Source organism: Peromyscus californicus, unplaced genomic scaffold (genome assembly GCF_007827085.1).
Source record: "Peromyscus californicus insignis strain IS unplaced genomic scaffold, ASM782708v3 Scaffold_14__1_contigs__length_90479793_seg_2, whole genome shotgun sequence".
Taxonomy (NCBI): domain Eukaryota; kingdom Metazoa; phylum Chordata; class Mammalia; order Rodentia; family Cricetidae; genus Peromyscus; species Peromyscus californicus.
Window position 1 is genome coordinate 76,094,699 of NW_026294436.1, and position 27,590 is coordinate 76,122,288.

General features: G+C 51.4%; 2 protein-coding genes across 2 annotated transcripts; both read right to left on the minus strand.

The window, feature by feature from the left end:
- Positions 1 to 2,975: 2,975 nt before the first annotated feature.
- Positions 2,976 to 4,727, minus strand: Garin4 (golgi associated RAB2 interactor family member 4). Its single transcript, XM_052736536.1, has one exon. The coding sequence runs from the start codon at positions 4,725 to 4,727 to the stop codon at positions 2,976 to 2,978; it is 1,752 nt and encodes a 583-aa protein (XP_052592496.1).
- Positions 4,728 to 8,807: 4,080 nt separating this feature from the next.
- On the minus strand, positions 8,808 to 22,060 carry Atf3 (activating transcription factor 3). The gene is made up of 4 exons (XM_052738013.1): positions 21,826 to 22,060; positions 15,474 to 15,717; positions 11,703 to 11,810; positions 8,808 to 10,221 (listed from the first exon to the last, which is right to left on the minus strand). Exons 2-4 carry the CDS (start codon positions 15,711 to 15,713, stop codon positions 10,024 to 10,026), a joined length of 546 nt encoding a protein of 181 aa, XP_052593973.1. The 5' UTR covers positions 15,714 to 15,717; positions 21,826 to 22,060; the 3' UTR covers positions 8,808 to 10,023.
- Positions 22,061 to 27,590: the final 5,530 nt, after the last annotated feature.

The following is a 27,590-nucleotide window of genomic DNA, read 5'->3' on the forward strand; positions in this document are numbered from 1 at the left end:
GTATGTCTCTGTGTGTGCATGTGTGTTTATCTGTATGTCTGTGTGTATGTGTATCTGTGTGTGTGTGTGTTTATCTGTATGTCTGTGTGTATGTGTATTTGTATGTCTCTGTTTGTGTGTGCATGTGTGTTTATCTGTATATCTGTGTGTATGTGTGTGTGTGTGTGTGTGTGTGTGTGTGTGTGTGTGTGTGTATGTGTGTGTATGTGTTTGGCCATCTTCATGGTTCCCATCTTGCTTATAACTGGTGTTCATAACCAGTTCTTGTGGGCAGAATTCCCACCGAGCTACACCTGCTTTGGCTCCAGAGACTTAGCATCTAGCCTTAACCCACATTTGTTCCTCGGTTACTTTTTGTTTTTCCTGTTGCCCTCTATGTGAATCTTGCCTGAGAGTTTCCCAAGGGTACAAAGCCTATGCAAAACTTGGTTGGGAAAAATCCAGCACACTGTGATACTCCTTAATGGAAAATTTGCATTTGGCACTGCCTCTTTGGAAGCTTAGTTAGGATGTTTTGGGGATATGGAAATCAACTTGCTAAAAGTGTAAATTGGAGAACAATAAAAATGCCCTTGGCTAATGGAAGGTGTCTCAGTCTGCCTGCAGCCGGAAAGGCTAAAATCCTCTGTGTGTCTTCTTCTCACGGACCCCATGAACCCACACCCGTTCAACAACAGCTTCTCCAATGACTTCCAGGCTGCAGAGGGAACATGACACTGACCCCACACCACCTATTCTCTGTCCATCTCTTCAGGGAAATGGCTGTGCTCCAGCTACTCCCGTCACGGACAAGACACCCTCTTCCCCGGCTTCCCCGCTGTCACTTCTGGGGCGACCTGCTGCAGAGGTGGTGCCCCGATGGACAGGCTGATCATCAGGGAATCAGCATTATGCAAACTGTGGAGGGACGAAGGGAAAGGACTGAGACTCAGAAGCAACCACCCTGGCTCCCTAGGTCAAGCCCCAAGGGGCAGTAACAGCATAAGGCCACAAGGGGCTCTATTGAGCAGCTTCACACCCTTGGAAGCCGACGGAGCTTCTCACCAGCTCCTATTCCCTCACGGGTCTCTCAGGAATGTAGATTGCAAAGCCCAGCCCCTCCCTCCACACTCCTTTTAACGTCCTGCACGGGTTTTGTTTTTGTTTTTGACCTCTAAGCTGTTTTATACACTAACACTCTTCCCCTCTTGCACCCCTTTCCACAGACCAACAGGCCCCCTAAGGGAGGAAAAATACTCATTTTCTCATTCTGCTGATCTTAGGCAATTGGAGTGCAGTTCCAAACCATGACCTCCTGACTGAGACAGGCAGACAATTGTCCTTTTTCACCTCTTCTATGTCTCCTGACTCTGTCCCTCTCTTTCCATAGCTGCCTAGGTCGAGGGCTCTACATCTCTAGCCGGACTTCCTAAAGGATCCTGGGCCTCCAGATAGCCCCTGCTCCTCAACTCTCTACCCTGGAGCCACAGGGATCCTGATTGGGTCAGGCACTTCCCTTCAAATGATTCCCAAAGGCCTGCACGTTCACACAGCTCCCCAGGTCATCGATGCCTAGCTCTCCCCTGGCCCTCCAACCTCAGCTTATACAATTCTTTCCACAGCACCTTGATGTTGCAGGCCTGCCTTACTTCATAGGCCTTCCTGCTTCCTCTCCTTCCCTGTGAGTCCCAGATCCACACCAGCTTCAGGAACCCTCCCACAAACAGATGCTTCCAGGGTTTGAAGGGCATCACTCTGCAATGCCCCTTGGCACCTAGAATGAGTCCTCTAAAACGATGTTCTCAACGCCATTTGCTGACCTGCCAGGTGGAGGACTGTGAGGATGGAAGAGAGGATGAATGAATGAATGCTAGGGAGCATTTTAGCTGAGTGCTATGTTTGTAGTGAGGGTTTTTTTTTTTTTTTTTATTTTTTTTTCTGACAGACTCAAACTCACCTGGGTAGAAATCCTCAAATTAAAGAGATGGGGTATAATCTTTGTAAATTCCACACCCTTCTGTCGAAGGACAAGCTGGCTAGGAGTAAACCATTAATTTGGCTCCAGCAGGAGGGGAAGCCCTCCTTGGAACTCTGGGTTAATGATTCTGAGGTTGTTTTCCTCACAGCCATGGTCCTATCTAATCTGCACACTCCCTCCTTTCTTAAGAATAACTTGACTCACTCCAGTAGTCCCTCTCGCTGGGGTCAAGAGCCTTGTTTGGCGGCAGGAAATGGTTGGTGTGGGCAGGTCTTAAGCCAGCTTCCTTTCTCAGCAGCAAGCCCTCAACCCCCTTGCCCGGCCACTCTCTTTCCACTCAAAGTCAGCTTTGAGGATTTGACCCTGGAGGCCCACAGCCTTCCCGACATGAGCTTTGAGAATTTATTTCTTCTCATCTTGTTTTTGAACTATCCTATAAATGCAATGATACCCTATTCTCTGATTTGCTCCTTTTCAACATTATGAGTAAAATTTACCTATGTTGTATTACTTGAATATCCCACCTAATACATCGTATAAATTCTTACTTTGTTATTTGGTCTGTTTCCAGTGTTTGGACATTAAACCATTTTGCTAGGAATATTCTCATAGCTATCTCTTGAAACACCTGACAGAAACACCTGAGTGTAGATGTGCGTTACTCTCAAGTAGACAGATATGTGCAGAATTGCTAAGTCCAGACAGTCTTAATAACCAGTGCTGATGCTCTCTCCCATCCCTGACTAGATCCAGGACCTTTATCATTAGACAAGGAGAACACAGTCGTGGCTGTGGGGCACCCACTTCAAGGAGAGGGAATCCTCATCCAGGTGCAGCCAGGAGTCTATGATGACGTCACAGAATTCACTGTGAGGTCACTCCTGAACTTCCGGGTATGGAAATGCAGAGAGCCCTTCTCAGGTAGGATGGTTCTTTATTTCAACTGCGGTGAGAAGGCTGGAATGGACTCTAGGGACTCACCCTGGGCCCTTTGCAGTTTTGGGCTCTCAGTTGTACTTTAAGAAGCCTCGAAGGTCACTGTCTCCATGACCTCGGATGTCACAGAACCAATGATGTCCAGGCCCCGGCCACTCTCAGTCGCTATGATGGCCTCCACGTTGGTTGTCTCCATCTTGGACACGATGTCTACTTCTTGGCCACGCTGTGATGCCAGGCCTTTGGCAGCCAGGTTGGCTCTGATGTTCTTCAGAAACAAGCCAATTCTGCCAGGCCTCTTACTCGTAGTGGCCGAGCTGGTGGAGGAGAGGGTCCTGCCTGATTTGTGGGAGCTCCGGGACTCCTTCATGATGGGGACATGGCTGACCCCCTTGTGTGACCTGTTGCGCTTGCTTCCCCTGGGGTTGCCTTTTTCCTTCTTCTCGTCCAGAGTCGATCTGTGGCTGGAGGATTTCCGAACCGCCTTGTCCCCGGCGGTCTTGTGGCGACCTTCTCCTGTCCTGGAGTGATGGGAACTCCTGCTGCCAGCCCTGTCCTTTGCTCTCCGCTCCCTCCTTTCACTCCTTTCCTTACTGACTTCGGTGTTGGCCTCAGGGGCTTTCTGCTGTCTAGTCTGTCCAGTTGTGCGTCTTTCACTCGGCAACGTCAAGGCAAGAGTTACTGGATCAGTGGCTGTTTCTCCATCAGACTTGCTAGTAGGTTCTATTCTTGCAATTGCCATAGTCAAGCTTTCTTTTCGGGAGAGGCTGGGGGATGTACTGGAAATATACTCCAGGGACTTGCTGGTCGCCCCTGCCAAGGCAACCTTCGTGCCTTGCGGTGACATCTTGCCAGCACTTGCAATGGACAAACGGCTTTTGCTTCCTCTTGTACCCATGGACCCGCCCCCTGCTATGGCTGCATTGATCTGTCCAGAGCCTACAGGCCTGGTTGCTGCCAAGCTCAAAGCACCCGCTAGGTCACCCACTGCGACTGCAGTTATCCCTGTCGATGACTCTTTGGCAAGGTCTTTTGATTTTGTTTTGGATGTGGATACACCGGGCACGACGGTGGGTTTTGGAGAGTCATGATGGGTTCCCTCACCACCGGCAAAAGCATCCGAGCTGATCCCAGTAATGTCTGTGACCATGGGGAGGCTTCTGATGCTGACCTGGTCTGGTTCTCCTTTTCCTTGGGGATCTGCCACTGTCGGATTCGACTTGTCTTCCTCATCCAACAGCGGCATGCACACTATGTCCTCTGCTGGGATGGCGTAGGTGCTGCTGTTGCTGTCCACAGGTGGTCTCAGGAGGTAGATCAGTTTTTCCCAGTAGGTGAAGAGGTCATCCCGGCCCTCGAGAGGAGGACACAGCTGCAGGTAGCATGAACGGCCAGTAGCGAACTTGAGGCGCAGCTGTTGTTTCTCATGGTTGTGAACAGAGATCCTTACGAACTTCAAAGGAAGGAGCCTAGTGAGCTCCAAGGTCTTTGCAGACTTGCGGTTTTTGCTCTTGGTGGTCTGGCTGCGTCCAGGAAAGTCTTCATAGCCCGGGGCTGGTCGGGCCAGTAACATGACATCAGGGAGCGGGAGGATGGGGCTGGTGCACGCGATGCCTACGGTCACCATTCGGACACGGTTGTGCACGTCAATCACTTCTCCCCGTTTGGTGATCTGGATGAAGTCACTCTCGAATATTGGTGCGTACTTGAAAATATCATACTCTCCTTTGTATAGTTGCCGTTGTAGTTTCCCCATGGTGGTGTTGAACATGCCGACGCCAGAGCCACTCTGGGCTGTGTAATATGGTAACAGAGACTCAGTGTTGGAGGTCATTTTGTGTCAAGAAAGGTGCGCCGGCAAGGTGGGTTCCTGCGTCTTCCTTGGTCTCTGCAGATGAGGGAGCAGCAGAGCTCCTGGGTCACTGAGGTGGCACGTACAGCAGGTCTCTCAACCCCACCCCACAGGCCCCCAGTTTGCCTCAGAGCCTCCCAGAGGCCTGGGCTGGGGGTGGGAGCACAGATGACTGACAAGGGGTGCTGTTGGGTGCCTGGACCCCAAGCCCAATCTCTCCAGAGGTGTAGAGATGCAGGGTAGACTCCAGGGAGGTTTTCTTCTGGGTCTAAAACCCCTCCAACCTCCACCGGTGATTTGTTTGAAAGCCCCTGAATGTCTACAAACTGCAGCCCTAGTGGGAGAAGTGGCCACTAGGGCCTGAAGCCCTACACACCATATTTATCCCCTCTCCCTTTGTGACCTGTCACTGTCACATCCCCCTTTGTCCCATCCTCCGGCTGCCCTCAAGGACAGGCCTCCAAGTGGATGCCGAAATGAAGAGGTTTCACATGGAAAAATTGTATCTGGTTCTTCTTTCTTCAGCCCACCTGGAAAGATTCAAAGTCTTTGGGAATTCAAGGGACAGGTAGACTTGAAATAGCTGCGCTTATGGTGTCATTTTATTGGATAACCCGGATTCTGGTCTTGATCCTTCTGTGGTACCTCATTAAATGTGGATGGTGGTAATCTTTCATGGCAGCTCTGGCCTTTACTAAGATAAAATTAATGCTTACTCACACCGACGCACACTGTTGTTACTATTCTCATTTCACAGGGTAAAGAAACGGAACGAATCACTGACACCCACAAACTACACTCTTTGAACTCAGGTCTCACTACATCTAAGACCTTTGTTTTAAACTGCTCTAGGACTTCGTCTCTCAAGGGAAACTTGGACCATTCAAATATTTTCAAACTGATTTGTTTTTACTACATCATGGGAAGTTGTGTGTGTGTGTGTGTGTGTGTGTGTGTGTGTGTGTGTGTGTGTGTGATGGAGAACCACTTTAGACAGTGGGTGGGCTGAGGTGTGAGGCTAAAATTACCCAGTGGTTTTTCCCTTTGGTTTTGTTTTGGTGGGGGACCATTTACTCTCTTAAGGACCCCAGACTTTTCTTCCTGCTTTTCTACATTGTGCTCAGGGGTTGGGGTAGAAAAGAGAACTCCTTAAATTCCAGGAACCCATCCAGCACCCTCCTCCCCCAACAGCCTTGCTGTTGGGGAGAGCTTTGGAAATCTGTTTACATCTGTCGTCATGACTCTGTCTATGGCCACACCCACATAGCCACATAGTTAGCCAGACTCGGGATTTCCAAACTGTTGTCACGTGGACCCCTACTCCAGACTCTCCCAGTTGGTTTGATGAACTCTTATTCTAGGCATTCATCCCTTAAGGACAAAGGCTATCTATCACTCTGTGAAAGCACACACACCTGTTTATTAACTGATAGATGGATGAGCAAAATATAGATTCTCCGTCCAGTACACTATAACTCAGCCGTGAACAGGAAGGGAATGTTGATTCACACTTCAACACAGCTGGACTTGGACACTTTACTAAGTGAAGAAGCCAGACACAAAAGGCCAGGACAGGTAAGCCTGAAGAAATGAACAGTTGAGTAGTTTGCCAAGCGCTGGGACCTGGGGAGTGACTACCCTATGGCTGCCAGTCAGTGGTGGCTACACAGCACCATGCATGTGCTCAAAGCATTTGAATGTTAAATACTATGCTTTGTGTTTTTCCAGTCATGCACATAACACATACACTCTTAGAACTCTTGTTTGAAACCTTTTGGTTTTAAAAAGCGTAGCCTTCAATCTCTGATCAATTGAGGGACTTTGAGCAAGCTTTGGAGTCGCTACTTCCTCACCTGTGGAATGGAGCAATGCTTTTGAGGATTGGATGGAATATCCCCCAAGTCCCTGTGCTAATGGCACCAGGAGTCCCTGAGCTGTGGGGAGGTAGGGCCCTATGAGAGGTCCTGTGTCACCGAGGATGTGCCTTAAGGGAGATCATGGGACCCTACTCTCACCTCCTCTTAAGCTCTGTGCTTCCTGGTCTGAAGTGATTTTGGTCCACCACACACTCCCTCTCAGGATTTTGCTGCATCCACACAGGCCAGAGGAACAAGACGAACCTATCATGGGCTGACACTTCTAAACTGTGAACCGAAACAGACTTTTTTTCTCTTTTTCAGTTTTTCGTGCATGTGTGAGTGGTGTGTACACACGCACAGGTGGAGCCCAAGGTTGGTTTTCTCAGGCACACCCAGATGTGAGACATGGCTGCTCTGGTTAGCCTGCTTGCTCTGGGCATGCCCCTGTCTCTGTCCTTTAAATCTAGAATTACAGGCAGGCCACCATGTCCACCTGGCTTCTGAACTCGGGTCCTTACACTCGTGTAGCAAGACCTTGAACCACTGAGCCGGGAAAAGGGTTTGCCTCCAAGCTTGGTGACCTGAGCTGATCTCCAGGTCCCACATGCTGGAAGAACTGACTCTCAGATACTGTCTCCAGACCTCCCCTCCTGCTGTGGCTCACCCCACCCCACAAACCAGTTAATACAGTTTTCTTAAGGACTGCGTTCAGATGCCTGGAGAACAGTTCGGGGATGGTAGCGGAGAGGCCAGTTATTTCCAGCTTGTTTTGCATGTGACCACTGAAGGTAAACCTGTGTCTATTGAGACTTAGACTCCCCTGCTGGCTTACAGGCTGGGAGGGCTTGGTGCAGGGCTCTTGATTACCAAGTGCAAGGCCTAGGTTCAATCCCCATACTGCAAATGGAAGAAGGAGTGAGGAAGAGAGAGGGGGAGGAAGACGGGAGAGGGAAGGAGAAATCATTGGGTCAGGAAATTCCAGAAAATTAGGATTATCTTTCTTGGAACAACTTCATCCATCGTGTCCAAAACTGTCCCACTCCCTCCCGCAACCCCGTTCCCGTTCTTTCCTGCTATTTGAAATGCACAGGTGTGCTGTGAGACGCTCATCTGGATGTTAACAGGTCTAGGATACTTGTGTTTGAGGGGCACTGTGGCAGAGGCAAGCTCAAGAGCCTCAAACTGAGCCAGGGAGATGGTTCAGCAAGTGAGTTCAGTTCCCAGGACCCACACGGTGGGAGGAGAAATCGGACTCCTCCCACAAGTGGGAGGAGAAATCGGACCCTCCCACAAGTGGGAGGAGAAATCGGACTCCGCCCACAAGTGGGAGGAGAAATCGGACTCCTCCCACAAGTTGTCCTCTCACCTCCAGACGCATGCTCCGGTGCACACATGTGCCATCCCCTTTGAAACTGCATGTAATTTGTAAAAGGCTCAAGCTGAAAACGTGTTTTAGGCATATTTATATGTTCAGAGAAACTGATGACTGAAATATTTAGCTATTTGAATTTTCCATAAAAAAAAAAAATCTATCCTAAACTAGGCATGATGGAGCAGGCCTTTAAACCCAGCATTCTGGAGGCAGAGGCAGCACTCTGGGGGTTCCAGGCCACCTAGGGCTACCTAGGAGACTCTCTCCAAAACAAAGAAACTATCTCAGTGCCAAACAGTGGTGTGAAGGACACGTGTGGTGGTGTTTCAGGGTTTATTGACGAGAAACTGAGCATCAAGCAACAGACTGAGGCTCAGGGTTAGAAGTCTGGGCCAGGTCTCTATGGGCAACTGCACTCATGGGCACACCCCCCCTACACAAACATACATGCACACACATACTTAAAAGTAAGTTGAACTGGAGAGATGGATCAGCAGTCAGCAGCAGTCAGTGCTCTTGGAAAGGATCTGGGTTCCATTCCCAGCACCCACATGGTGGCTCAGGACCCTCTGCAACTCCAGTTCCAGGGGAATCCAACACCCTCTTCCGGCCTCCTCAGGCACTGTATGCATGTGGTACACAGACACACATGCAGGCAAAACACCCATACATATTAAAAAAAAAAAAAAACAAAAACCCAACTGCCCTACCTAGTGTTCTCCCCATGAACAAAGGAAGCCGTCTCCAAATATTCAATGCTAATCACCCCATAACAGAGAGGCAGAGTCACTATTTTCAAAAGACTTAGTAGAAACCAGCACAACACTTAGGTTTACCATGTCTTATTCTGATATTTATTATGTTGACAGGCTAGGAATACTGGGATAAATAATACTTTCTCTCACAGAAAATTGTAATGATACAATTGAGTAAGATTAAATACTCTGAGGATTTCACAGAAATGTCAGAATTTTAACAGTAGCCAGAGTTCTGGTAGCCAGAGGGAGGGGCCTCCCAGCTGAAATGCTCTGGGCCGTATCTCAAAAACAAAAACAATGCCATGATCATCCTACAATGCAGAAAGAAGCCTGGTCCTGCACTTGGCTTCAAACACGCTTCTCCACGGGCTGTGGTTTCTGGCCATGAGGAAAGGAAATGGAGTATCTCTGGCTCGTCTAGTCTAGAACTCACTCCTGCCCCCGTCACTGAGTGGGAAGGAAGAGTCCTACCCTTTGGAGGTTGGACTTTCTTTGTGCCTTTTTTCTGTGACATTGTAACAGTTTGCAGCCAAGGACCTGCTGTCGCACCCAGGTTCTTCCTCAGCAGTGGGTACAGGGAGAGGAGGCGTCCTCTGTCAACACAAAATGGCGCAGCTGGCCATCAGGCCATTTTCACCCCTCTGGGCCAGGGAAGCTTTCGTGGCCACCTGAATGCTTTTGAGGGATACTGTCCATGATGGCAGACTCCCAAACTCTCAGAAATCAGTTCTGATGGAACTCCCGGGAAAATCCTGACAGTGCTGTGTAAGACAAACACCCCAACAGCACAACGCCTGGCTCTGAGGCGGGCGCACAGCCATTCTGGGGCGTAGCAGCGTATTTCCTAGAAGCACACCCTGGCCATTGGACAGCCTCGATAATGAGCATTCCCGCTCCATATTCCCTAGGAAGGATGGTGTCAGCTGCAGTGGGGGTCGTGGTCCCACCCCACCTACTGAGGCAGACACTTCTGCATGAATCCCATTAGTGGGCATCCTGCTTTGCATGGGACCCCGGCCAGGGGCCAGCTAGATCATCTGAGAATGGCCAGGATGGTAAGGCCTAAATCCTGGAGTTGGTGAGACAAGGGATGCTCTTGCTCTGCGTTGCAGTTCACTCCGGGGCAGAATGGGACAAGCAGTAGGCACCACTGACCCTCCTGCCCCCACGGCTCTGGGCTGCTGAGATTCTCGAAGTGCACAGGAAGCCAGCGTTCCAATGGCTTCAGGGTTGAGGGTGGAAAAGGAGGATTCAATAAGGACTCCCCAGTTGCCCCCTGCCACCGCTGCTTAGCTCTGCAATGTTCCTTCTTTTATCTGCTGGATAAAGAGGTTCCTCTCATCTTCCGGAGTCCGCCCATTCTGAGCCCGGACGATACACGTGGGCCGGTGCAGGTTGAGCATGTATATCAAGTGCTGTTTCTCATTTTTCAACTCCTCAATTTGGGCCTTCAGCTCGGCATTCACACTTTCCAGCTTCTCTGACTCCTGAGGGACAATGGACAGAGGCATTATGGAGGGAGCCAAAGATCGGGGAGGTAGGAGGAACCACCTGGAAACCATGGATGGGGCTCATCAAGCTGGAGAGGCCTGCTGGGGGAACCATCCAACCCCAAAGATGAGAGGTCAGAACTAGGTGAGGGGTGGTATTGGCCCTGGCGAGGCCTCTGAAATTGGGGGTCATGTGAGCGGAGGCTTGGAGATACCGCTGAGCCAGGCTGCCAAGCTTGCTGAAGCTGCCTTAGTACTGAGGGCTGAGAGAGGGTTGCTCTAGTCGGCTGTCAAGGGCATCTGGTCCCCACAGGGTCTGGGGAGCTGGGGAGAAATCCACACTGGTGGTGTAGTGTTTCCTCTGAATTTCTAATCTCACCATATCCACAGAGGTGTACTAAGAAACGCAAAGCTTCCCAGGTTTTCACTGACCCTAAAACAACAAGCAGAGATCCCGGGACCATGAGGCTAGCTCGAGTCCCTGCCAGAAGCTGGCCTGTACACACTCAGGGGAGGAGAGATCCTGGGACCAGAGGCTAGCTCGAGTCCCTGCCAGAAGCTGGACTGCACACACTCAGGGGAGGAGAGATCCTGGGACCAGAGGCTAGCTCGAGTCCCTGCCAGAAGCTGGCCTGCACACACCCGGGGAACAGAGATCCCGGGACCAGAGGCTAGCTCGAGTCCCTGCCAGAAGCTGGCCTGCACACACCCGGGGGAGGAGAGATCCCAGGACCAGAGGCTAGCTCGAGTCCCTGCCAGAAGCTGGCCTGCACACACCCGGGGAGCAGAGATCCCGGGACCAGAGGCTAGCTCGAGTCCCTGCCAGAAGCTGGCCTGCACAAACCCAGGGAGCAGACATGGGCCCTGCGGAGACTTTCAGGCTCTGCGGCCTGCCTTGCCTGTGAACCCATGCTGTGGACCCCTCGTGTTCCTTGTGGGGTGACAGCCTGCCAGGGGACTCAAAGGACTGGGTAAGCAGGGAGAAGGGAAGCAAGACGGAGACCCAGGCAGGAACACCGTCTAAGTACTGCTTCCAGGTTACCAGAGCAAGCTGGAGAGTCAGTGGCAGTCACAGGGTCTCATTGTTTTGTTCTATTTGGTGAAACCGGCGAACAAAGCCTCATGAACCTGGAAGTCTGGACACTGCTGGGGGTATATGGAGCGGTGTGTGCCACAGCATGCATGTGGAGGTCGTCAGTCCTCTCCCTCCACAGTGGCTTCTGGGTATCGAACCCAGGTTGCTGGGCTTGCACAGCAAGCTCCTTGGAGCCAGCTTGCTAGCCCTGGATACTGAAGTTTTTCAACCCACAAATCTTCACTCTGTATATCCAGAGTCCCCTCATCACGCTAACAGCATTGCTCCTTCCTCTGCCCACAGCTGGCATTTCTGCACCACCCACAACCCCCTCTGCCAACGGCACAAGGCTGACGAGGGCAGGTTTAGGCACCGTGCAAGGGGACGCTTGGCCAATACTCACTTTCTGCAGGCACTCAGTCTTCTCTTTTTTCTTGTTTCGACACTTGGCGGCTGCAATCTTATTTCTTTCCCGCCGCCTCCTTTTCCTCTCATCTTCTTCAGGGGCCGTCTATAAATAAAACCCCGCAGGCACACAGTAAGCCACCAGGAACCCAAAATATCAAGGCTGTGGGTATTTTGGTTCGGAGATCTTGTTTGCTTTTAATCACATATGCGTGTGTTTGTAAATCTATGTTTGTCTGTGTGTATATCTACCACATGCATTTATGGTGCCTTCAGAGGCCAGAAGAGAGCGTTGGATCCCCGGATCTAGGAATGGGGTGCTGGGAACTCCAGTACTCCGGAAGAGCAGCAAGTGCTCTTAACCACCGATCCATTTCTCCAGCCTCATGGTCTAGATTTTTGTGTGAACTCCCTACATACATGTGCGTGCACACACACTTGACAATAAATAACAAAATCTAAAATCAAAATTCTATTCATTAAAGAATTACATTTGAAATTAGTAAATTAAAGTCTAATCTACTTTAAAAATGCATTTGGATTTTGAAAGAATTTCAATTTTAAATTGGTAACTATTGATACTAATTATAAGTGTGTCCTTTCCTCTGAGGCCAGGAATTGCCTCCAGATCACTCCCTGGCCACACTCTCCTGTTAGTAGTGCTGACTTGGGAAGTTATGAAACTTTTGGGGTGAGAGACATGGCCGGCGGAGGTGGGTCATGGCCGGCGGAGGTGGGTCACATGGCCGGCGGAGGGGAGGGTTGTAGTATTAATCCACTTCTATATGAGCTTTGTTTCTTGAACCACAAAGATGTGCACAAGCTCTCACCACTGTGCCCAAGTGCTCACCACTGTGCCCAAGTGCTCACCACTGTGCCCAAGTGCTCACCACTGTGCCCAAGTGCTCACCACTGTGCACAAGCTCTCACCACTGTGCACAAGCTCTCACCACTGTGCACAAGCTCTCACCACTGTGCACAAGCTCTCACCACTGTGTACAAGCTCTCCACTGTGCCCGGAACTTCCCCAGCCGCCATGTCTTCCTTGTGTGATGGACTGTATCCGTCCCCTGAACTGTGAGCCCAAACACACTTCCCCAGATATCACCATTCAGTCACAGACAGAAAAATAACTAACGTCTCTGTCTTTACCCAGAGCACAAGGGCACACCCTTCCCATGAAGTCTGTGAGCTCCTGGAGAAGAGGGACTTGAGACCATTAATGGCACTAAAACGGTATTAGCCCACAGCTGGATGCTACTGGGGGGTAGTGCACTGAACCACCTGTCGATTCAGCCAACAAATCACACTGATGTCCTGGGCCTCATTCTGAGCCAATACTGGGACTTTCAGAGAACAGAGCCCTGTCCAGCTTTGGGGAGTACGGTCCTCCGTGGATGTCCACCCAGACCCGACTCAGTCTATGGACTGATGAGCAACGGCCACATCCGGCCACTGAACTCTGCTTAAGGCCAAAGTCCATGGTGCGCTGGCCGATGTCAGACCCTGTCAGCTTTAGGGGGCCATGACTGACCCACTCCTGACCTTTCCCTATCCTTTTGGACCAGAAGACACTGACTGTGGATTGAGATGGAGGTCTCGCAATCTAGAGAAGCTAAGCTCAAGAGAATAATGGAAGAGGAGTTTCTGTCTTTCATGTCTCAGGGCCACAGACCCAGTAAATATAAAAACCACACACACGCACGCACGCACGCATGCACGCACGCACGGTGGGTGCACAGAGAGAAGGCTCAGTGGTTAAGAGCGCTTGCTGCTCTTGTGGGGAATTTGGGGTTGGTTCCCAGCACCCACATGGTGGCTCACAACTGTTAACTCTGGTTCCAGGGGACCCAAAACCCTCTTCTGGCCTCTGCGGGCACCAGGCATGCACACAGTGCACACACATTCACTATTCTTCTCCAGAGACTCTCCAACTGTCCTGCCCTGTCCTTCCACATGTCTATCTAGCCTCCCTTCCCCCCTTTTCCTACTACTGTACCTTGTTATTTCAAACTACATCATTAGGGGAAAAAAATCTCCCAGAATGTCCCAGGCACTCTCCAGTACTGGACTTGATACCTGCAACTGTTTTGGGGTACCCTCTCTGACCTCCTCCGAGTTAGCTGGGAGCACAGCTAATACCCCCAACATCATCCATGGCAACAGCATCATAAATAATGCCTGCTCCCATTCATTGGATGTTGTGAGCCAGGTTCCCCTCAGACCTTCCGCAAATGTCAGTCCTCAGCAGGAGAAATCAAACAGTCATGAAGACTATCACCCAGTCTCGTTTTACCCCGGGTGCTAGGGATCAAACCCCAAACCTTACACTCACCACTGAGCTGTGAGTCCAGTCCTCAGCCTCCTTTTAAAGGCACAGCTTTTGCACCAGCTTCACCCCGTGCCCCAGGACTGCAGTCACACACATTAAGTAAGCCTGAACTACTCCCAACCGAGAAAGGCTGACAGAGGTGCAAGAGTCCATCTCTGACGCTCTTGAAGCAGCAAAGTCACCGGCAGCCACGGCTCAGTGACCAAGTCTACTATTCCAGGTGTCTTATGGGAAGGTTGCTCAACACAGAACAGTGCATGTGCAGGAGTGGGTGTGAGCCCAGAGCAAACACGTGGTATCCCAAGTCTGTGAGCACTGCTGCCAGCGAGAGGAAGCCTAACCTCCTGGTCCTTGGTCCTGATGGAGATTTTCATCACCATCACACTCCACTTCTTCAGAAAGACTCCACACTAAACCCACATCGCCAACCACCACCGTACTTTGATGACCCCCAGCTCACACTTGCATTCTCTGTTTGACACCTTCCGAGGACACAATTTCTGCCCTTGCCCCACCTGGCCTCCTACAGTCCCAAGCCCTGAAGCAAATGGACACTCTCGCTCTCTTCCACACGCCACCCACACCCACAGCAGTTCTACCGTCACGTTAGATCCAGAAGTCAGCCACATCTCAGCACTGGCCTAGCCCGGACCTTCGTCTTTGTACATGGAGGGTCCCTTGGGGAGTACCCTTCCCACACGACACCTCTCAAGTCCTAGCTCCAAGGCCATGACTAGTGACATTTTCCCTGCCTCCTAATTTAAAATGACAGCCTCACCTCTACCTAGTCTCTGAACACCTTCTTTTCTTAAAAAAGAAAAAAAAAAAGATGTAGTTTTATTGTATGTGCACGTGTTTTCATTCATACACACATGCTTCTCTGTGCCCCCTTTTGTTGTTCTTAAAAAGAGATTTATTTTGTATTTTGCATGCATGAGTGTTTACTTGCATTTATGCATGTGAGACACACTTGTGCAGTTGCCTGCAGAGAGACCAGAAGAGGATGTTGGAGTCACAGACAACTGTGAGCCACCAGGTGGGTCCCGGGAATTGAACCTGTGTCCTCTGCAGGAGCAGCAAGTGCTCTGAACTGCTGAGTCATCCCTTTGTAGGGGCCTCCCCAGCTGTTTATTTACCAGTTCTCTCTCTCTCTCTCTCTCTCTCTCTCTCTCTCTCTCTCTCTCCTCTCGACCTTCCTGTTCCTCTTGATCACACACACAGGCACACTGTATCTGTTTATTCACAGGTACCCTCTGCCTGCTCATTCGTGTGTTCTAGGCTCTGTCCCACTATCCTTACACAACAGAATTGAAGCTCCCCAAGGGCAGTGCTTTTGTTGATTCTTATCCCCAGCTCTAGTCTCCTGCGTACGCTGGCACATGGAGTATGTGTGATAAACGAGTACTGAGAGAATGGATGTGTGTTGACGGAACCCACCTCCGATTTCGTGACTGACATCTCCAGGGGTCTGTTGTTGATGGTAACCGACTCCAGCGCAGAGGACATCCGGTGGCACAGGTGCTTATTCTGGATGGCGAACCTCAGCTCTTCCTTGACAAAGGGTGTCAGGTTAGCAAAATCCTCAAATACCAGGGATCCAGGAGGTGAGAGGCAGGGGACGATGGCAGACGCACTGACTTCTGAGGCAGAGACCTGGCCTGGATGTTGAAGCATCATTTTGCTGAAAGAAAAAATTAAGCCCAAACTGCTTCAGGCGTCCTGGGGCATGGGATCCAACCATGCCAAAGTATAGCCCACCCCAAAGTCCCATCAGCCCCCCGGGCTTCAGGTTTGTTTCATTTCATGCCCGTCTCTTGCCCATGGCTGGAGAAATTATAGGGAATAAGTGAGAACATGTTACTGTTGTTTGGCTAAGTGGACATGTTGTCAAACCGTCTTCTAAGTATTTATGTGCATCCCCTGACCAGTGCCGTCCTCAACCCTGGCCAGCTTCTTCCTGCAGCCCTTAACGCAGGCTGGGCAAAGTACTGAGAAGAGGTGGTTGTCAAGTGGTCTGTTCTAAACAGGTGCTCTCTCTCTCTCTCTCTCTCTCTCTCTCTCTCTCTCTCTCTCTCTCACACACACACACACACACACACACACACACACACACACACACACAAGTTCATGGTTCAGGGAACAACATGGGGAACAACAAGGATGTAAGAGTGGGAAGATGGGGAAAGCCTTGTGAACCGCTGCTTTCTGGACATGACATGGCTGTTCCGCTCAGGAACCCTGGAACCCTAGGGTTGCCTGCAGAGGACCTCGTAAGATTGAGCCTATCAACGTTCCAGCATGGATTAGGTCCCAGCTTGAGGTCCCAACCCTAACCTAGGAGCTGTCAGCAGTGAACCCCTGCTGGTGAAAGGGGTCACTTAAATGCAGTCCTATAGCCACAGGTTAAGTTGCCCATGTTCCCTGACGCATGCTCACGAAAGCAACGCTAATTAACATCAACAGACCACCAAAAAGTTGTTTTTTTTCCCATGCTATCCTCATTGTGAGTAAAACAAATTCTTAAAACACACAGCTCAAAGATGACTAAAAGTTTGGGAGGCCTGACTTTCCAAGCTCCTCTTCTATTAGTTTGCCTGGTATACAGAGTATACAAATGTGGCCTCAGTCCCCCAAGAGAAACCAAAAAACAACAACAACATTAAAAACCAAATACCAGCACCTTTTGGAATCCTGTTTTTAGTCTCTTTTTAAAAAAGAAACTGGAAAGACACCTGAAATCAAGACAAATCTGCTAGTGAATGGAGTGAGTGGAAGTAGAAGCAGGAAGTTGGGGCCTTGAATTCCGAGACTCTGTGGCGGAAGTTTCTCCCGCAGGAAGCTGGGCCTGGGAGTGGGAACGAGGAAGCTGGGTGTGTTTCTTCACCCCAGTCCTTGGCAGGGGGTGGTAATGGTGGGAACTCAGGTCCTTTGGGAACAAGGAGCCCTTTCTTAATGAGAAGATGGCAAAGCAAAGAACTTCAGGGCAAGCAAAAGGGAAAGGGAGAAGATCTGGATTTATGGGGGTGTTGTTTACTCTGAGGTACAAGGAGACAGGCTTGGAATAGGGGCGGAGGGGACCTGGGATGGGCCTGGTCACAAAGGAGCAGGTCATTCAGCTCTGTAGGACTCAGTCTTCATCTGGAAACTGGCTCAGAACTCCCCAAGCCAGCAAACCACTGCCAAAACTCTGTCCCAGAGCCAGGCTCAGCACTGGCCCACGATGCCTGCTGACCAGTTGGACAACTGAGCAAACAAAGAGGGGATGAAGTAGCCGTACCAAACGGCCTCATCATTCTATAGACCTGCAAATCCGCAGGGCCACCAAAGAGAAATCAAGGGCAGAAGCAGTCTGGAAAAACACCCTGAAGTCGTCTGCTTTCCCAGCTGGGACTCCCACCCTTCCCGAAGCAGGAGCAGTGAGTGAGCAGGATTGTATTTGCCTACAGTGGTCAGTCAAGTCCCAGAGGACAGGAAGTCTTTCGGCAAACCTCTCACATTAAAGGAAAACCTATCTACCTCCTTTGAGCCTTGTGAGAGCCCAATGCTGTAAAACCTGGTCCCATGTTATACATGAGTTGACTGAGATCACGTTAACATGGGATAGTACCGGGCACGGGGAATCGTTTTGCTTGGCTTCAGAACTCATGGTCTTAATTTATACGCTGCATACCCAAATATTTTACTTCACTCAACAACAAACAAACAAACAAAAACCCAGAGCAAAAGTTTGGACGGTGAGTGGAAGCACATAGGAAGTCCAGAAAGAAACCATGGCGGGGGGTACTAAGCAACAATTCCCAGGGAACCCCTGAACTCAGTTCAAAGAATTGCTAGACTTTTTATATCGGGTACACACTCAGCTACTGCCTGCATCCAGGTGTAAGTTTAAATGGGCTGTTTTATCCATAAAATTCCCAAACCAGGACTAGAAGAAAAAAAGAATCAAGATTTGGAGACTACTTAGTATGTGTTGTGACCATCCCCCAGTGGCTTCTTTTTCCTTCCCAAACGTAGGCTGTAAACAAGTACCCCATTTCCCCACGAGTGGTGTGAGGGACTAAGAAAACCAGTTAAGACGGGGCCCTGGAAAACATCCGTGCCACCAGGAGCTACGCCAGTCCTCCCAGGACCTCCTGCAGAGGGCTGGCTGCTCTCCCGTGGAGACTCAGTAGGGTCTGTCGGGTCACCTTTTCCGATGTTAAACGCTCCTCCAAAGGGTCCCTGGCGGTGGAGAGCTAAGGCCCACAGGTGGAGGCAGAAATTCCAGGCCAGCAAATGCTGCCCTCCACTAGTCAGAAGAACTCAAGAAATGCATACAATTCTCTCCCAAACAGCAGGCGCCAAGAACTGAAGGTCCCTTTACTGACCCCTGTCATCTTGTGGCTGGGGGCTGTTCCTCTGGCTTCTGAAGCCAGAGGCTCAACATCCTCCCAATCACCCTCGCTTCCCCCTGCTTTCCAGTTTTACTCAAAACAAAACAAAACAACCAGCTAAGGGGTGCAATTCGGAGCTGCCACTGGCCTGGCCTTGGTTTGCAGGACTGGATGGCTCAGCTGCACTTACAGTTTGAGCCACAGAAGTGGAGTTCGTCCCTTTAGACACCCAGCTAAGTTTCTTAATGAGCCCCTGGGGCCTAGAGTCTGCTGTCTGGGACTTCCCCCACCCTCCTTAGAGTAAAGACAGGAAGAAACAGGAATGTCAGTGGTATGGAATGCTTTTGTGAAAAGCTGGGGGGGGTGGGGCTTACTTGGGGACACAGCCTGTAGTAAAGTTGTTAAGAAAGGCTTTCTAATAATCAGGTGGCTCCATCTGTAAAGATTTGGGCTCCTGTTCTTTCTGGTTGTCTTGGATAGTCACCTCCAGAGAGTCAGCCTAGAGTCAGGCTGTGTCCTCCAGGGAAACAAACTCTAAAACTTGGGCTTGTTTTCAGGGGCCCTCTACCACACCCAGCACAGCAAGGAGGGGAGAGCTGAGTGAACTCTCTACACTGATCATAAAACTGTCTTCTGGATTTGCTTCAGGACTGGCGTTCTGTTCCTGCTTCATGACTTGCAGTCAGAAACTGTGTCACATCATTGGCCACATCATTTTCAAGAAAGTGAAACTTCACTCATTTATTTAACTAGAAATTCAGCTCCTCGATTATTATTTCCGAGTAGTTACGATGGCTTTGAAATTTCACTTTTGATTTCCACTTCCTTCCCCTGAGCCATCCGCAAACCAACCTGTTAGGAGTCTAGTCAGGAGCGGGTAGCCGCCTTTCCCTGGCTCTCCACATCCTGTCTGTCTCCTGCTCGCAGGCTGGGGGGTCAGCGACTTGTCTCCAGGTGTCTGACTGCCACTCACTAGCTGACCACCCCCTTGGGGGTCCGGAGGCTCCCTGACCTTCAGTTCCTATCTGAAAACTGTGAATGAGGTTGCCAATTCCCTCCCCGGGCTGTGAAGAAACACACAAACACACACACACACACACACACACATACTTGAAAACATAAGAGATCGACACCCCCACACACCCCCACGCACACCTTCGGACTCCACCTTCCCCTTCAGGGAAGCTGATTTGGTTGCCAATTCAGTGTAGTTCTATTCGTGGGGAGCGGACTGGAACCCTCGAGAATTTCAGGTCAATCTGTCACAACTGTATATGGTCCTGAGTTCCCGAGACACCAGGTAATTTCCACTCCACTATTGTTGACATCACTTCTCCACTGCTGTTGTGTTCTTCAGAGATTGCAAGTTTTCACAAGAAATCATTTCTCTCTTGAAGTTTCTGTGGTGTCCTGGCCATGTCCCTCCTCCCCTGGCTGGATTACCCTGGAGCCAGTTCCTTAAGGAATCAATCACACAGGCTCTGGCTAAAGGTGCCTGCCAGAGGGACCCAGCCTTAGAATTGTCTAGATCAGATCCTCATTCTGTCATTTAGTAAACTGAGGTCCAGGAAGGGAAGCAATTTGCCTAAACTCACAGAGCTGGAGGGTGGTCCAGTCCAGCCAAGCTGCTGAAACCGCGTTCTGCGACCCATCAGTTCAAGACAGCGACCATAGGTAGAGCTGTCAGTCAGGTAGCAGCAGGTCAAGAGTCCCATACCTGGAACCTTCACAGAGGAGGCTTAGACAGACAGGAAGGGGTCACATAAGAAACGGGTGTGCGGGGAAGGGATTTAGATGGCCACAGACGCTGGGCGCTCTGTCTCCACCTGGTCAGCAACCTCTGAAACCTTAGATAGAAACAACCGCAACCTCCGCCCCCAGGCAAGAGCCTGTCTGTGGTAACATTATCCCACAACAAATGCTACATGCAAAACATGTGCTCTCTTGATGACACATGCCTGTAATCCCAGCACTTAGGAACTGAGGCTGGAGGATTGCTATGAGTTTGAAGCGAGCCTGGGTTACATAGGGAGACCCTGTCTCAAAAAAAGCCAAACAAGGAAGAGGGAGAATAAAAATTTTAAATAATTGAGCTTGGCAACTCCTTTAATTTATAAGAAAGCCTGCGATCTACATAATTAAGGAAAATAAAATGGCTAGGAGGAAAATTTAAAAATGGGTGTTGAAAATGAGAGTGGGGTCGGAGCAGAGAACCGACCAAGGGAAGAAAGATAGGAGGCAGGGATGGCGAGGGAAGCCCCTTCCCTTCCTGCCTCAGAGAATGGTTAGTAACACCGGGTGGGAAGCTACTCTCTCACTCAAGATCCCTTCCTGGCTCCTTGTATTTCCGTTATTTCACTCTAAAAACTGAAAATCTTCAGCCAAAACCTGGCCCTATGAACCACACAGCTCTAGCACAAGCAGAGAGGTGCTGGGAGTGGTGGCCTGTAATCTCAGCACTTGGGAGGCTGAGGCAGGGGGATCACCAGTAGTTTAAGGGCAGTCTGGATTACAGAGTGAGACAACTCCCAACACAACACACATATACAACAAACAACCCCCAACACACACACACACACACACACACACACACACACACACACACACACACGCTTGTGCAAGTGGTTCCACACCCTGGTCCCTCCACCCGTTCGATCCAGTCCCCGAGGTTCTCTTCGACTACAAAGAAATCCAAGGACCGGTTAAAAGAGAGCCAGAGCCACAGCAACAGCGAGAGAGGCTGGAGCTGACGTCCCAAGCCCAGCCGCGGGACTTCAGCGGGTGCCGAGACCTCTCCGCACTCCGCCCCAGGGCAGCGCGATACCAGCGCTCGCCGCCTCCAAACTAATCCCAACTCACTTTCGCTCGCAGCTCTCTACGCGGTCCTGCCGCCTAGAGCTCCGCTCCCGGGAGCGCAAGGCGACCTCCAGCGGCTGTGCCGGGACCTCGGACCGAGCGTTCCTTCCCCATTCATTTCGCTCGGTCCCGGGAGCAGCGCTTCCATCAGGCGCGGCCACCGTGCCTCTCTGCGGAGTCAGGAGGGACCGGCTCCGGCTCCGGCGTCCGGACAGCAGGTGAGGGACGGAGGGGACCGCGATCCCGAGCGTGTGGGTCACCCCCGCGCACCAGCACCCACCACCCACCCAGACGACCTCTCCTAGCTACAGGCTGAGAGCGCGCGATCTCCTCCGTCCCTGGGCATCTTTCACGCCTCAAAAGAGAAAGTTCGTTCTTTCACTTTACTAGAAACTTTATCTCAACTCGGAGCGGCAGCGCCAAGGAGCAGTTCAGCTGAGCGACTGTAGCGCGGGAGACTAGAGCTCCAGTCCCCGGTGGCTCAGGGGTCCCGGGACTGGTCACTAGAGGGGAGATGAGAAGGGAAGGGCGGCTCTCCACCGCGTAGCTCTAATGCTCACCTCCAGTCTCCGCTCGGGGCGGCCAGGGTCCAGAGAGCGGCCAGAGGCGGGCGGTGTGTCCCGCCGGCGGGCGAGCACCAAGGACTCAGTGGGAGCGCGGACTGGCCGGTAGGCTCCGCCGGGGAAGCACCGTGCCCAGCGCGCCTCGTAGAGTGAGACTGTGGCTGAGAGCGCGTTGCATCACCCCTTTTATAGCCCTTGAGCTGGCAAGGCGCTCGCTTAACTCCAGGTTACCAATCCCAGGCTGACGTAATGCTATTAATAGCTTCCAGGGAAAACTGGCCGGAGGAGGGCCGAGGGCGGGGCTAAGGGTGGGTGGAGACCGCGGAGTTGGTGATGCAAGTGCGAGAAGGGGCGGTCACCGAGCGTCCTGCGCGCCTCGCACGCCCGGGACACACACACACGCCCGCCCTCTCTCTCCATATCAGGCCCGGAGTCGCCCGGGCGCACCGCCAGTTGTGCGTATTCGCCGCTGCGTGTTCCAGGCATGAGCCAATGGTGCCCAAGCCAGCGGCATGACTCCACCGCCCTGGCATCTCTCCCTCCGCTAGGTTGGGAAGGGGGAGGGGTGCTCGGGGGGGCGGGTCCTGGCGGTGGCCCAGACTAGGTGAAGCTGGGAAGCGGGCACGACCTTTCTCAAAAATGCGTGGTCATTTTTCTAAAACTTCAGGAAAAAAGCGCCTTCTCTGGCCAGTGGCTTTGCTCAAGGAGGGGGCAGGGACGGGGAAGAGGTGACAATCTCCCGCGTGAAGTAGGTGCCCAAAGTTACCCTCCGGAGAATCCACACCGTTACCCGCCTGTGTGACCTCCGCCGCCGAGGGCCCTGCTAGCAGCCGTGGGTTAACCCAGACGTTGGGCCGGCCTCGTGCTCCCACGCCCGCGACCCCCGCACACGCAGGGGCCTCCGGACTCGCTAGGAACCGGAGCTGCTAGTGATAGGACGCTGTCAGTTTGGTTTGGGGTTTTTAATAACAACTACAAAAACATTTTAAATGAACAGGGAATTCTCAGCGAAAGCAAGAGGACAGATCTGGGGCGATCAGAGGCCACCCAGCGCAGGGCTAAGGAGGGTTGGTGAAAGACGGCTGGGGAGCCCGGGCAGGAGGAGGCTTTGATCTCCACGCGCCCGGCCTTGGCGGAGGTGGGGGGCAGGGGGTCCGCCTGGATGTCAGGAAATATTCAGACAAAAACCACCTCCAGGTTTCTGGTTTCTGTCTGCAGGGACAGAGAGCTGTGCTGGGACCCTGCCGCCCGGCCTGAGCACGTACCGCTTAAAGTCGGAACGTAGGGCCCTCTGTCCTCAAATCTGGTGGCGGGAAAAATGGGACGTAGGGCTCGAGTTTCAGGCCGAGACCTCGGCAGAACTGGGTCTGAACCTTGAAAACAGGTTCCTGGTTCTGAGCCAGTAATTCCGAAGGTCTCGGCTGAGCGCAATACCCCGGGTGGGTCTCTCTAGCTCACTAAGGGCTAGAAGAGCGCACGAATGCGGCCCAGGACTCGCACACCTTCCTGGGAAGCCTTCGGGCGCACACATGGGGCAGGACGCGGAGATGCAAAGACAGAGGCACCTGCTAACACCTGCCTTTGAGGGGAAGGCGATCAGAAGGTCACAGAGTGGTAGTTTAGGGTAAGTAGCGGAATTGTCCGGGTGCCGCTGCCCCCATAGCACCTGCCACCTGGATTGTTACAGTCGTAAGGGAAAGTCTCAGTCTCTCTCTCTCTCTCTCTCTCTCTCTCTCTCTCTCTCTCTCTCTCTCACACACACACACACACACACACACACACGCACGCGCACACACACCGGCGTTACACCCTAAGGAACTGATGTCCCTTGAGACAGACACTTTGGGCAGAATCAAGTTCTCTCTGCACCCGGGTTCCTCCAGTCCAAGCCAGAGCCTCGCCCTTCACAGGCCCCTGCCCTGCCCTCCAGCGAGGCCCCCGAACTCTCTCCGCCCCCGCCAACCGGGGAAGCCTGAGGTGGTTCCATCCCGGGGATCCTCGGAGATCCTGCCAGGATCTGACGCGATTGCAGTAGTGTCGCGCGGGAAGCGCGGGGCGGGTGTTTTGCTTTGGTTTTTGCCTTGGTAACGGCTCTCGGGGCCACACCCTTCGTCTCCCACGCCCACACCCTGCTCCACACCTCCACGGCCCGCCCTTCAGCCGACCTGCAGGCAGGTAAACCCCGGGCGTGTCGGCACAACCCCGAAGAATGCTAGGTGCCTAGAAATGAAAGTCACTTGGGATCTCCACTTATCCGTCCCATCTCTGTACAGGCTGCCCTCGAATAAACAGCACCACTGTACCGTGAGACAAGGAGATGGGGGGGGGGGCACACGAAGCACCCCCCCCCCCAGCTGATGTGAACCCCTACAGAAATCCTTAACTGTTCTACGGATTAAACTGCGGTTCCATTAATACCCGAGCCAGACTGTGGAGGTCGGTCCTGTCCTCAAGGGGAAGGCGCTGGAAGACCAGCGCCCTCGGAACAGTGGAAGGGTATCGTGGACGGACAAAGTCCGCAGAACGCGGAGGACACCTTGTGGTGCCCCCACCCCTCCCCAGTCTTTCTGCTGTTCTAATCATTAGCTTTCAATCTCTAAGTCGCACCTGGATGGAAACGCTCTCAATTGTTTACAGAACTCTGAGTCTGCCATCCTCCGCCTCCCTCTCCTACTGAAACCCTAAAAGCGATAAGACTCTCCAGGGAGAAGTCCGCCACCCCCACTTCCCCAACTTGAATGAAACTCCTATCCCAGGCAAACAAAAGCCACTTTCTGCCTGCCTCGGTCCCCTGGGCTCCCAGGAGAATCGTAAGCGGCTGAGAAAAACGGAAAGGAAGACCCCCCCCCACCCCCCAGATCTGGGCCAAAGGAACTCGTCAACATCTGAGTCCCCTCGCTCCTCAGTTTACCCTGACTTGATGTCACTAGTGTCTAGCGCGCGCACTCTCCCCACAAGCACGGTAGCGCCAAGCAGAGGGGCAAGACAAGCTCCCGCACCCAAATCGCTTCCAGACACAAAGGCAAAGGAACGCCTCTCCAGCCAGAGCTGTAAACCCTGGCTAGCGTGATTTCAGGGGTTAATCCTCAGTCAAAGAGGGTTATGCGGAAACTTGGATGTTGTGGAAGTTTTCGCCAGAGAACCGCCGGGGGAGCCCGTATGCAGATCCGCTCCGGTCTGTTTTGCTGAGTGAGATAAGAATTGGAGATTTCATGCTGGGGCATGTACCAAAGGAAGAGGGAAAATTAAAAGGGGAGGGGAAGGAGCCAGGCAGCTAAAAACAGTCCCCTCGTGGCAACCAAAACTAAACACAAAAACATTGCAAGGAGCCAAACGCAAAAAAAGGAAAAGTTCAGAGATATTTAAAGGTTTTTGCAGTTCTGTGGGCGATCCCTTTCCACGTTCCTCCTTAACTGTTCTTCAGACTCCGAGGCTGTATTTGCTCAGAGAACTCTAGAAACGAGTTACCATATCCAGGGCAGCTTGAGTTGACCGCCTGGCCTGTCCGTGCGCAGATCTCGACCTCACTTCTTCACTCGGAAAGGGAGAGGGGCCGGTTTTTTTTCCCAGCCCGTGCTCTTTGCCAAGTTGAATGTGGGAACTACTAATTTAAGTCTCTTAAAGTACATCCTCAGGAAAAGAGGCCGCACACAGTGGGCGCTGAAGTGTGGGAAGCCCTGACTGGAGTGTGGATGCTGCACTTAGCTGCCATGTCCCCTCGGTAGTCCCCCTCACTGAAAAAAGAAAAAAAAAAAAGACCCACTGTGAATGAGGCACACAGTCAGAGTCTTTAATTGTGGATTTCTTTCTGGGGTACCCTCTGTCCCCCTCATTAGTGAGAAGCTGAGGATGGTATCTGATAACAGGTCATGACAATCATGAGGGGGGCTGGGATGAGATCCCCTTCCCCCCAGAAGCAGCAGGAGTTGAATGTAAGGAGTAGTAAGCCTTGTTCTCCATCCATCACAACTGGTCAGACACTGGTGCTGGAGGATGGTGGCAAAGCACCCTGGGCTGGGCTGGGGATTCCAATGCCCTTCTAGTTCTGCCTTTTTTAACTTGAGAAAGGTAGGTCCTCTTTCAGGGTTTCCACTTCTTTGTTATGGAGGCCCCTGGTCTGGACTAGGAGGGTCCTGAACGGAGCCTCTCCTCCCCAAAGCCACCCTACCGCCTTGCAGACTTCTGCGAGGCGGAAGAGGTGGCTCTGGGGAAAGCTGTTGCATGGGACAGCGACTAACCCATTTTGCAGTCACATTTCTCTAGAAACTACGAGTGCTGTCAGATCTGGTTCTCAGACACAGCCTGTCCTCTCTTTCCCGAGTCACTGTCAACGTTTCTAAAATCTTAACTCATGTGGGTACCCAGCCAGAGGGGAGCTCACCATAGCGCCGAGGCAGGGATTGCATCTTTTGAGGACATCTTGTATATAGACATGAACTTTGGAGCACAAGGCCAAATCTAGGTAGCAGCTATTCCCTCTTAAGAGAGCAGATCCTAGGGCCCTAGAAACCTGAGATGAGGTTATAGATGCTCCAGTGTTAGCAGGACATAGCAGGTCTGAGAAATGTCCACAGGTGGACCTCCAGCAACTGGGTGAGATTGCAAGTCATAAACATACTATCTCAGCTTGCCAATCCACAAATGATTATTTAACATTAATGCCCCTTAAAGCATTGGTATAAAAATCAGATGACATAATGGATGTGAAAGTGAGTTAAAAACAGTTTTAAAAACTATACTGACAGGCTCATAGCTGGACATGGTAGTGCATGCTTGTCATTGGAACACATGTGGGACTGAGAGAGAGAAGGCAGAAAGTTTGAGGCCACCTTGTGACACACAGCCCTTGGACATCAGCCTGGGCTCCACAGCAGGATTCTGTCCCTAAAAACAAAAGCAAGCTTCTCTTACAATAATATTTTTGCCATTATGAGAATTAGGGGGAAAGACAAGAGAAAAAAAACATACCTATAATCTCAGACTATCAGTATTGTGACGTATCTTTCTGACTTTTCCCCTCATACATATGGTTTTAAAACATACTTGTGGTTTTGTATTTGCAACTTCAGACCTGTTCTCTTGCTTATCACTGGATAGTGCATGGTGTTTATTGCCATCATTTTTTTTCTGCTTAAAAACATGTCCATTTTATTGTAAGACAGAACACACATACTGATGTTTCATAGAACAAATATATGTAGATTTAAATAATAAAACATACTGAAGATTGCCATCCTGTCTAAGAAGTAGACTGCCACCTCAAGTGTTTAGAAGCCTACATATGGCCCTACTGACATCATCTGCCCCTGCCTCCCAATGGGACCCTCCCAAAGGGAACCACTGCCCTGGTTCATTCCTGTAGTCTGTAGGAGCTCATGGGTGTTGTATAACTTACTCAGTTACCCTACGTTTAGTATCTAGGGTACTACCACCATTTTACTAACTCGCTAGACAAACTTTAGTCTTTTTTTATGGGAAAGAAAACCAACTGCCGCTTCACTCGGGTTGCTTAAATGGAATTAGGAAAGGGCCTTGGTTCTATCTTCAAGTGCTATATAGGCTGGAAGAGAGAAGGACCCCAGGAACCCGAGACAACCTGCGTCCTTCCTCTTTTGGCAACATCCAGAGAGAAAAACCTGCAGGTGCTTTTTCCATGGAGCATGGCCTTTAACCCTTCCTTGCTCTACTATCAAGATTCCCTTGATACTCTGTCTGCGAGCTGTGGAAAAGGAAATCCAGTCTGTAGCACGTCAGGATGATGA